Source organism: Salvelinus fontinalis, chromosome 14 (genome assembly GCF_029448725.1).
Source record: "Salvelinus fontinalis isolate EN_2023a chromosome 14, ASM2944872v1, whole genome shotgun sequence".
In the NCBI taxonomy this organism is placed as follows: domain Eukaryota; kingdom Metazoa; phylum Chordata; class Actinopteri; order Salmoniformes; family Salmonidae; genus Salvelinus; species Salvelinus fontinalis.
In genome coordinates this window covers 15858289-15870155 of record NC_074678.1, presented here as the reverse complement: position 1 = coordinate 15870155, position 11867 = coordinate 15858289, and the positions used below count along the sequence as shown (strand labels likewise).

At 39.7% G+C, this 11867-nt stretch overlaps 1 protein-coding gene across 5 annotated transcripts; it reads right to left on the bottom strand.

The window, feature by feature from the left end:
* Window positions 1-5890: 5890 nt before the first annotated feature.
* LOC129869545 (leukocyte elastase inhibitor-like) lies at window positions 5891-11198 on the bottom strand. Of its 5 annotated transcripts, none has more exons than XM_055944042.1 (7): window positions 11048-11198; window positions 9532-9714; window positions 8671-8808; window positions 7828-7945; window positions 7374-7516; window positions 6907-7074; window positions 5891-6464 (listed from the first exon to the last, which is right to left on the bottom strand). In XM_055944042.1, exons 2-7 carry the CDS (start codon window positions 9694-9696, stop codon window positions 6057-6059), a joined length of 1140 nt encoding a protein of 379 aa, XP_055800017.1. In that variant the 5' UTR covers window positions 9697-9714; window positions 11048-11198; the 3' UTR covers window positions 5891-6056. The 5 variants fall into 5 exon arrangements, with proteins under 5 accessions (XP_055800017.1, XP_055800014.1, XP_055800015.1 ...); XM_055944039.1 differs by having other exon boundaries at window positions 11063-11197; XM_055944040.1 differs by having other exon boundaries at window positions 11066-11197.
* Between the last annotated feature and the right edge of the window lie 669 nt (window positions 11199-11867).

The following is an 11867-nucleotide window of genomic DNA, read 5'->3' as shown; positions in this document are numbered from 1 at the left end:
AGACCGCACCACCCTCTAGAGAGACCTGCAGTTGCGGCTGTGCAGTTGCCATACCAGGTGGTGATACAGCCCAACAGGATGCTCTCAATAGTTGTCATGACGTGGCCCTCTTTGGGGATAGCGAGTACCACCCCCTCTCTCTACCACCCCCCCCCCCCCCCCCCTCTCTCTCTCTCCCCCACCCAGGTTCTGTTATCGCAGGTCGTAAATTCCATGAGGAGACATGGCCATGCAGTATAGAGAGAGAGAGTTTTACAGGAGAACAAAGGAACCTCTTCCACATCACAGAACTTGAGAACTGAACAATGTCCATGTTTTGGAGAATGTGTACACGGTCGGGGGAGAATCCAGCAATGAACGGTCCATTTCGTTTAATGTTTGTGAAACTCATGAGAGACAATACAGCCACATTACCATAACTCTGTTTATACAAGTGTCTCAGTTGTGAGGCTTGCATCTAATTGTTGTATAAAATGAATGAGTAAAGATGAAACTATTTGTAAAATTATGTAATGTGATTTTAAACTGATTCCCTTTAGAGTTTAACTAAGTCATAGGCCCGCCCCATGAGCACAGACATTGAACTGTTGTCATGGGACAGCCCTTTCCTACTGTTCTGGATATAACCCCACCTTGGGAATTTCCCTTCAGACCAAGCTACCTTGATTACCGAGAAGGCTAAGGTTTGAGTAGAGACCATGTATTCCTCGTTGCTGAATTCTTAACCATACCACGTGGTTAAACTCTGAGACTATCGATACCGACAGAATAAGAGCAACTCTTCGATACTAATTAATTGTCTGCAGCTAATAATTCTGTACCATTGAATGCGAAGACCGACAACTGCCGAAACATCTATTCTATATGAACATTTCTGAATGTTACTCTGAAGTATCCATTCTAACCAAAGACTCCAGGGATGCAGAGAATCTCCGCTCTCCCACAGAAAAGGACTATTCCAACAGAGACCACGACGACACACTGGGAGTAAATATATACACTGCTCAAAAAAATAAAGGGAACACTTAAACAACACAATGTAACTCCAAGTCAATCACACTTCTGTGAAATCAAACTGTCCACTTAGGAAGCAACACTGATTGACAATAAATTTCACATGCTGTTGTGCATTTTTTTGAGCAGTGTATATTGATTGCAATTATTCCTGAATGAGTGAGCGTTCATGTGCAAAGGATTAGCATTTCAATTGTTATAATTATTTTGGAGGATTCAAGCATTGTTAAGGACAACCAACCCAATCAACAAAACAAACCAAAACCAGGTTGGCCAATAGGTATCAACGATGGAACCAAACCATCCCCTAGTAAGAGTGGGGAGAGGTTTACTGATATGGATGTGGACTTGTTAAAATCCATCAATGAAAGGCTTGCCAAACTTGATATCTTGGATATATTACGAGAGGACATCAATGCATTATGTACCAGTCTAGAATTCAGCCAACGTCAGATTGATGATCTAAGGAAAGAGAACACGGCGCTGAAAGGTACTGTAGACTCTATTCATAGCAAGGTGGAGGTGGTGCAAAGGGAGAACAAACAACGTACAGAAACCTTGCTTAATGTACAGTGTCGATCAATGCGGAACAATCTAATATTTTCAGGGATAACGGAGAATGACAACAGCAGAGGCTGTGAGGACACAGTCCGAGACTTTATTTCAACTAAACTAAAACTACCCACTGATGTTGTGCGTAATGTCACTTTCTCCAGAGTCCATAGAATAGGTAAGGCCTCTGGAAATAGGCCACGGGCTTTTATTGCATGTTTTGACAAATTTAAGCAACTGGAAATGACGAAGAACATGGGCAAAGAACTCAGAAACACAGATTTTGGAATGAATGATCACTTCCCCACCGAGATCAAACTTGTTTTAAACACCAAGAAAACCAAAGTTATGTCGGTCTGTTCCACTAGGACAAGGCCAAAACAGCATGGGATACAATTAAGTATGGAAGGAGTACAAATTGAAGAAGTGGCAGAAACCAAACTATTGGGAGTGCAGCTAGACAACTGCTTATCATGGTCGTCTCAAATAACTCATCTATGTAAAAAACAATATTAAAACAGCATGCATAATCAGAAGGATAGCTAAATATTTACCAGGAAAAATTCTTCAGCAAATAACCCAAGCATTAATTGAGAGTCAGGTGAACTACTGTTCTGTGGTCTGGGGAAATGCATCATCAAGTAAAGTTAGGAGGCTACAGAATGCACAGAACAAAGCAGCAAGGATTGTTTTAATTAAGCGGACTGTCCCGATATCGGTACACTTATGACAACATCCAGCTCTATTGCAGGGCGCGAAATTCAAAATCTATTTTTTTTAAATATTTAACTTTCACACATTAACAAGTCCAATACAGCATTTGAAAGATAAACATCTTGTCAATCCAACCAACATGTCCGATTTTATAAATGTTTTACAGAGAAAACACCACATATATTTATGTTAGCTCACCACCAAATAAAAAAGTGGACAGACATGTAGCAGCAGCACAAGTATGATTCAAGTAGCATGCACAAGCCAACCTAACTAACCTAGAACCAACCTAAACAACCTAGAAAAAAACTACCTCAGATGACAGTCCTATAACATGTTACATAATAAATCTATGTTTTGTTCATAAAATGTGCATATTTTAGCTATAAATCAGTTTTACATTACTGCTCCCATCATAGCTACATCATAGCTACAGTCTGAAATCGCATGGGAGTAGCCAGAGAAAATACAGACACCAACGTCAACTACTAATTACACCTCATAAAACATTTCAGAAAAACATATGGTGGATAGCTAATGAAAGACAAAGATCGTGTGAATAGAGCCAATATTTCCGATTTTTGAAGTGTTTTACAGCGAAAACACAATATATCGTTATATTAGCTTACAACATTAGCTAGCATACGGCAGCATTGATTCTAGTCAAACGCTAGCATAGCACAGTTCGACAGATATATGAAAAAGCATCCCAAATTGGGTCCTTATCTTTGTTGATCTTCCATCAGAATGTTGTAAAGGGGTCCATTGTCCAGTACAGTCTTTAGTTGGGTTCCAGAACGAACTATTTCCCTCTTGGGTTAGCAAGCACAATGGCCGTGCGGCGCTAATTTCTCTTTCTTCAAAAAATTCTTCCAAAGCATCACGTCTAAAGTCCAGAATAAATTGCAATAATATAATTAAAGTATATTGAAAAAACATACTTTAGGATGATTTTGTGACATGTATCAAATAATATCGTAGCCAGAGGTCATATTCATCTTTAAGGAGTGTATTCCAGGAGCCGAGTCCAGGTTCTACCACGCCCAGAAAAAAAATTAAACTGCGCAGGTCTCACTAGAAGATGTTGTGTTCAGTCCCTGGAAGAGATATTCGACTGCTTTTTTCTCTCACTTCCGCATTACACCCAGATGAAGGCGTGTGACGTGTTTCTACGGTCCTAAGTGACATGACCTTTTATAGACAAGGTCTTAAAGAGAGACATCGCATTTTGGAAATCTCAATTCTGGATAGGAAATGGGCTGTAAAAATAGTTCTGTTCAACTTAGAGAAATAATTCAAACGTTTTAGAAACTATAGACTGTTTTCTATCCAATAGTAGTAAATATATGCATATTGTAAGATCAAAAATTTCTTAAGAGGCCGTTTGAAAATGTGCGCATATTTTCCAGTTTTTTCAATATTCACCCTGCAGCCAGAAGAGGTTTTTAAGGTGGAGATATGGTTCTTCTGTTGCAGTCATGCGCAGTGTTCTTGGCTGGTCATCAATCGACAAGATAATTGAAAAAAACATGCTTATTTTATTTCATAATATACATCATTTAAAACGGCCAAGTTCTATTCACAACGGTATTCAGTTGGTAAGACAGACATTCCATAAATACTAGGAATAGATTGTCCACCATCTATGCGTTATCCAGACAGAAAAGAGAAATAGGCAAAATAACATTTCGATTTAGAGCAATAAAGAAATGGAATAAATTAACTGAGCAAACTAGAAACCTTTCAATATATAAATGTAAACATTATTTTAAAACGATTTAAATATAATACATACAAATGTTGTGGGACTATAGTAGATGAAGAATCAATATTTTTTATATTGAGTATTTATTGGGTCATTATGTTAGTATATTATGTATGTTTGCAATAGTGTGTTATATGTGAAAATGTGTTTGTATTATAAATTGTATTTTAATGTTTAAGGACTCTTGGAAGATTAGTCCAAATGGGGACTAAAAGAGATCCAAATCAAATCAACTGTGTAGTGTCTTTTGCGCCATTCTCAGTCCCCTTGTCTATCAAGACGCCATTTACATTTACATTTAAGAGCGTCTGCTAAATGACTTATCCAGAGCGACTTACAAATTGGAAAGTTCATACATATTCATTCATATTCATCCAGCCATACCGGTTTAGCCCACTAGGGCACATCACCTATCATTTCCTTGTAGCCATATCTAGTTTGTATGTTTGTTTGTGCATTTCTGTGATTAGTTAGTTAGTTAATAAATAAATCATTCAGATAATTGATGTATGGATGATTCATAGTGAAGACTGGGTTCGTGCAGATAACCAACAATTTACGACATTTGGAATGAGACTAACGTGAGTTAAAGAATAATTCATTAACTAGAAGACTAATTGATCAGATATTAAAATATCTGAAACTTACATTAGGAAAATGATAACTTTGTAATCTGAAGATTTTCCTTGGTACCCTCACTTCCTAGTTAATTACATTTACATGATTAGTTTAATCACGTAATAATAATTACAGAGAATTGATTTGATAAAATAAGTCTTAATTTTAATGATGCCAAAGACACGACATAGTGCATCTGTAAAAGTTTGAGGGTCTTAGGGGCCAAGCCACATTTCTTTAGCCTCCTGAGGTTGAAGAGGCGCTGTTGCACCTTCTTCGCCACACTGTCTGTGTGGGTGGACCATTTCAGATAGTCAGAGATGTGTACGCAGAGGAACTTGAAGCTTTTCACCTTCAACCATTTCAGTGGCCTTGTGTTGTGTGGCTACCCTGAGATTGAAAGGTTGGGGGATCGATTCCCAGCCAAGTCATTCCAAAGACTGTAAAAGGTGGTACCCGGTGCGTCTCTACTTGGCACTCGGCATTAAGTAGATAGATTGGGGTTAATGCCCTGCGATAGACTCGCATCCGGTCCAATGATTTATATATATATATACTAGATTTTGGCACTCCCTCCACCATTGTAAAAAATATTTAGGAAGCTATACAATTAATTTATGAATGTCTACATTTGTTTTTGACACGTTTATTCTATTACTGACACCTTCATGCATCTTGTTTATATTATGTGAGCTAAACAAACATAAAATAAATATATAAAAACATTTTTGTTAAAGTATAATTTAATAAAGTTTTGTTACTGTCCCCACAACAACAAAATACTTACATTAAATCTTGTCTTTGAAACATTTAAATTAAATACTGTAGAATTTCATTAATTCCTATGGAGGACTGCTTCTTCTGAGGAGTGTCAATACGGCCAATCGGTGGCTTCAAAGCCTCTCATTGGCCAATACACAGCATCAGCAATCCAGGGTTTATACACATCATTGGTCCGGTCCAGGGGGTGTACTTGTACATCAAGCTGCCTCATGCCACAGAAACAGGAGATAGGCTCATGAGCCATTCCGGCTCGCACAAGTCAAGGCTTGTGCAAGGCTACTTACTTTACTTTATTTCTCCAGACCCTATTATCAGCTGTTTAAACCCCCCCGCCAAAAGAAAAAAAAAGTAGGGTGGTGACCAATTTGTTAGTAGAATCTCAGAATCATAACAATGTTTAAGGGAACTAAGGTCACACACAATGTTACTGTCCAAACAGATAAGTAATTTAGACATTTTCCTTTATTTGGTTTTATAGTGGATTAAATCAAGTGCTGATGGAACTAGCTACCTGGCTAAATCTGACACATTTACAGAAATGTTGATTGATGTTAAATGTCCCTGTCAAATAAATGATGTTAAATCCTCTCTACACATTTGAACTATTATTCTACTGAGGAGAGGAGAACCTCCCAAGGAAGAGGATGCTTTTGGTCTTATTGTGCCTGATGAAGAAGAGGAAGGGGTGGTCAGCCGTGAAGTGTTCCTCTCGGAACATACAGAACGCTATCATCCCAGCAGTGGCGGCTGCAGCCTCCGTCCCCTCCTCGTTCACCTCCACAAAGGCCTTATGGGCCACCGTAGACAGGAAGAGCCCCCCCTTCCCATTTATCCCAGACAGGTCGGCCATGCCCCCGACGAACACATCCTTCATGCCCATCTGGACCAGGGGATCATTCAGCTCGTAGTCCTCCTCTAGTTTGAACTTGGGCAGATGAACTATGATGTCCGTGCCCGTGTCCATGTTGGACCTGGTGGTCCACTCGTCCAGTTTCTCCATGGTCAGCTCACTCTCCAGCTAAATGGTACACAGAGTTAAAACACAGTCAGTACAGTGAAAAAGAGTAGCGTTGAAACACAGTTAAAACACAGTCAGTATATAGAATAAGTAGCATTGATAACACTCCATACATCAGATGATAAATTATACTGTAGTTGTGTTTTCAGCAGCCTACCCGGGCCTGACCCAAGTATACCACCTAGTGGCAAATGATGCGCAAAAAATGCTGACTTGCATTGATTTTGGGCCACAAATTCTAAAATGTTAGCATTTGGATACAAAACCAAAGCATGGATTGCTGTCATACCTTGTCCATCGGCTGCTTACAGAGTAAGGAAACCAATGTCTTGTAGTGTAGGGAACAGAGGGACAGGGAAGCGAACCCTGGTCGCTGGTGTGAAAGGCAAACACCCCACGCATCAATCAACTATGCAGTTATAGGAGGCTGTGTACAGTATACCTTCACTAGAGGATCAGATCCGTCAGTGGCCTCCTCAGGCAGCAGGACAAACATACTGAGCTCCTGGTCCACATAGGGAAGCTCCACGATCTGGAGGTTATAGTCTGGGATGTAGTTAAAGGGGAACTTCTTCATCTGGTGCATCATCTGAACTGGCTTGCTCTCACTCTGAAAAATCAGATTATTATAGACAAGGAGAATGAGTTCATCTGAACAATATAACTCCCAATAGGCCTATACAGTATAACTTGAAAGTTTGTCTCTTGGATGACGCATAAATGTGTCAAACTTGTGCCTGTACCACTGCTAAAAAGAAGGCCCATGTGAAGCGAGCCATTGAACCCTTTTTGGTTTTAAATAGCACCATATCTTCTAGCAGTTTAGTATATAGTAAGTCCTTATATTATAATTCCATTATTTCATTACTGAGAATAAATATCTATCTAAATATTACTGCCAATATCCACCTGGTTTAGTTTGAAGGTCATCTCTTTGGTGTCTTTCTGGTCAAATCTGTTCAGCCAGTTTCCTTTGAAGTAGATGGCATTGACTAGAGCCAGCCTTGTCATACCACTGACTGTCCCTTGCTTCAGCAGATCTTTGATTTTATCTGTAACCGCACACACACACACGTGCACACACACAATTAAACAAACGAAACCAAAAGCAGCTCTGAAACCAGAGGTCCCATCTGGCATTAATGCTGTCGGTAGGCATAGACAGATTTATTCATCACATGTTCAGTTCCATGTTAGCTGATCCTGGTTACAGATCTGATAGTTGCTGTTTTTTAATCTAATGTGTGTGTTAAGTGTATGTTATTGTATTTTTGTTGTCCCCCCCATTGTATTGCACTACACATTTCCCAACTGGGATAATACATGTGATTGGTTAACTGATTGATATAGTAAATTATGATACTTTCTGTCTGCTGCTCCACCCAGCTGTTGATCTGTCCTCTGGTCTCCTCTGCTGCTCCGAGGAAGTCCACTGCCTTCATATCTGCACGGTAGAACTTCTGGGTGGATTCTAAGAACTCCTACATCAGAGTGAAACAGTTCAATAAAAGTAAAGAGAAGTACAGTAGAACTTCTGGGTGGATTCAGACAGCAGACAGTAATAGCAAAGTCAGTCTCAATAAATCCATTTTCGCACAGGACTAGTATTACTAGAGAACGTCGGGTGTCATTATTTCCCCTGTATGCCTGTAAATGTAATAAGATTGTATAGATTAGTAGAATGTCTGGGTGGATTCTAAGAACTCCTATGGCAGAGTGAAACAGTTCCATAAGATTAACTAGCCTCATGTACGCAGATGTATAATTAAGCATTAAAACCCGAGGGGGGGTATATGGCCAATATATCACGGCTAAGGGCTGTTCTTATGCACGACACAACGCTAAGTGGCTGGATACCTCCCTTGCCGTGGTATATTGGCCATATACCTGAGGTAAATGGCCACCCCTGAGGTGCCTTATTACTATTATAAACTGGTTACCAATGTAATTAGAGCAGTAAAAATAAATGTTTTGTCATAACTGTGATATACAGTTTGAAATACCACAGCTGTCAGACAATCAGCAAACAGGGCTCAAACCATCCAGCTTATAATCAATAGTAAAATGTATTAATTGATTGATAATATAATAGCAAATGTCTGATTTGCAGGTATTTTGTCCAATGCTATACCGAAGCAAAATGAAAGAGGACACATGTAAAGGGACTGTTACTTGCATGAAAAGTATAGTTTATAGTGAAACTCACGGGCAGGAAGTTGCAGGTCTTCTCTCCATACAGACGGTTGGCCAGTTTCAGGATGTAAGTTGCAGAGGGAGAGTTGATTTCTGCATTGAGTGTCTGGAAATCTGTGTGAATGTCTTCAGTGAAGTTGAATGACAGAGCCTGGGGAAGATTCAGAGAAAAGAAAGATGATTATAATGACGATGATGATGACATTGATGATAAAAGTGATGATGATTATAGCGATGATAATGAATAAAGCTTGGACTGTGTACATAAAAGGTAAAAGAGTGCAGAGTACCTTTCAGATACAAACAGACAGTCGTGATGCCATGTACGCTACTGTGGATTTACAGCTTTGCTTGGATTCTGACTGACTGAAGGTGTGCTTCCCAAATGGCACCCTATTTCCTACATTGTGCACTTCTTTTGACCAGGGGCAGTTTCCCAAAAGTCTCTTAAGGCTAAGTTCATTGTTAGAATGGTTATAATGATGAACTTAGCCTTAAGATGCTTTTGGGAAACCGGGCCCAGAGCCCTCTGGTCAAAAGTAGTGCACTACATACGGAATAGGGTGCGATTTGGGGCGCAGAGGGGAGTAACCTGTGGGTTTATAGCCCTCTCCATGGTTACTAGGTTGCTGTGTGTTCCCAGAGGTATATACTGCTGTGCTACAGTCTAAAGTACAAGCTGAGCAGCTCTAATCAGTTTGTCTTCTACATATAGACACACACCCTGTCACGTTATCAGATGTCTGGAAAATGGGCCTAACGAGTACAAAGCTTCATGTTACCTACTATAAGGGTGTGTGTGTGTGTGTGTGTGTGTGTGTGTGTGTGTATATATCGCTCTCTCTATCTAAGTGTGTTTTTCTCTGTGTATTACCTTTGCCATCTGTGAGGCTGTGTCTCTTTTAGCCCCCAGGTAGACCATGGCCAGAGCTGAGCTGATACTGAATGGGGAGATGAAGATATTCCCTGTGTTGGTCTGACCCAGAGTGCGGTACAGCTCCAAGGCAAAGGCTGTGTTAGAGCTGCTGAGAGACACCATGGCTGATGACTGGTCTGTCTGGAGAACGGATGATAGCAATGTTTGACATATGCAGTGGTGTAAAGTACTTAGGTAAAAATACCCCAACAAACTACATAAGAAGTATCTGTACTTCACTATTTATATTTTTTTACATTCCTTAAGAAAATAATGTACTTTTTACTCCATACATTTTCCCTGGCACCCAAAAGTACTCATTACATTTTTAATGCTTAGCAGGACAGGAAAATAATCTAATTCACACACTTATCAACCAAACATCCCTGGTCATCCCTACTGCCTCTGTTCTGGCGGACTCACTTAACACATGATTGGTTTGTAAATTATGTCTGAATGTTGGAGTGTGCCCAAGGCTATCAGTAAATAAATAAAAAACAAGTAAATGGTGCCGTTTGGTTTGCTTAATATAAGGAATAAAAAAGTATTTTTACTTCTACTTTTGATACTTAGGTATATTTTAGCAATTACATTTACATCTGATACTTAGGTATATTTTAAACCAAATACTTTTAGACTTTTACTCAATAGTATTTTACTGGGTTACTTTTACTTGAGTCATTTTCTATTAAGATATCTTTACTTTTACTCAAGTATCACAGTTGGGTACTTTTTCCACCACTGGACATATGCAGACTAGTCGGACACTGATTTGAATGTGACAATAAGAATTTTCCCGGCATCTTTAGTGACCAAATTCTTGAGGGGTCTGTCATAAAAGTTTTGCTCCTAATCATATTCTCTTTAGTTTGCACTGTATATCCTACTCAATGACATTGGCAATAGTGAAATGGCGATGGTAGAATGTAATCAGAAATTTTAATTCGGCACTCTGTGATCGCATATCAATTGCTATAGAAAAGGCAAAATATCCATAAACAGCCTACATTATTCTAGTCGGGAGCAACCAGGAAGCAGAGGATAATGTAACTAAAAAGATATTCAACAGCTGAAAGCAAAACTTAAGCCGTCAAATCACACAATTTGTGTTGTTTTTTGGATTAGAAAAAAGTATATACACCAACCCTTCTGCTTCTCTCTGTGTGAAAAGATCGAAAATGCGCAGTTCCAGTGAAAGATAAACAAAACAGAAGTAAAGACCGCAACTACGCCTTCCTCCTGAGATAACTACAAAAAGCGTTGTAAATATGCCGCATTATCCCAAATCATTTAGCGCGTCTTTTATATATCATACTCACTGCTCTACTTGTGCAATAAAACCGGGTGGGGACATGGCCTTCAGCCCACTGCCCCCATTAGTTCTCGAGGTGGGGACTGGAAAGGCTTGTCCTGAATTACATGCTAATTTTACGGAAGTCAGTTCGCCTATTAATAAATGACATGTATTTCTCACCAGGCTACTACTTACTACCTGCTGGACGTGTGTTCCTCTGGAATATCAACTTTACAGAGATATAGGCCAAAGATGATGGATAAATGAAGATGTCCCACTTTCCTTCTTCTTCTTCGGGATTTTGTTGGCGGATCGGGTCTAATTTAAGGTGCATACACCGCCACCTACTGTACTGGAGTGTGAGGCCATTCATGGCCTGCCTACATTAAATTCTTCGTGAAACGGTACAATATAATTGGAGAAAAGGAAAACTGACTTGCTTAGTTAAGAGGTTAAATAAAATAAATAAATAAAAACTGGGCTAGAATCATCCTTTACATCCTCGGTCCGAGGTGGTCCTCATTGCAGGAACTTCATCCTCACTCTCATCAGGTTCCAAGTCTGAGCTACTGGAACACATATCCCTCTTTGCAGTTGACGCCAACCTTCCTTTCCACACTCCTACACAGCACCTGCCGCCACATCTAATTCATCTTCACTCTCGTCCCTCTCCATTTCTTCAAGTTCTTCCAAAAGTTCTGTGAAACCCCTCGTTCCATGTTTCTTCAACCATTTCTGCTGTTCTCCTTTTTGTCTTGTCCATTATCTTCTCGTTCACCTGATCTTTTAGAAGACCTGTGTAATCCCCCACTCCATGTTTATTAATAATATGCTCCACTTTCTTCCTTATTTCCTTTTCTCCAATCGCTCCCGTTCTCCAAACATTTCTCCCTGTGCAATCTCTCCAACGCCTACCCCTTGTCTTGAGCACGCGCAGGCATAAAAGGTTACGGTTCACTGCATGCTATTTGTGGAATCAGATGTCCCACTTCAGACCTTA

Bases quoted from the DNA above. Each gene is read 5' to 3' on its own strand.
- LOC129869545 (XM_055944042.1), bottom strand. From the start codon at position 9,696: ATGGTGTCTCTCAGCAGCTCTAACACAGCCTTTGCCTTGGAGCTGTAC. The intron at 8,809-9,531 runs GTAATACACAGA...AATCTTCCCCAG, and splicing joins CAGCCTCACAGATGGCAAAG to GCTCTGTCATTCAACTTCAC. The intron at 7,517-7,827 runs GTATCATAATTT...GTGCGGTTACAG, and splicing joins GGTGGAGCAGCAGACAGAAA to ATAAAATCAAAGATCTGCTG.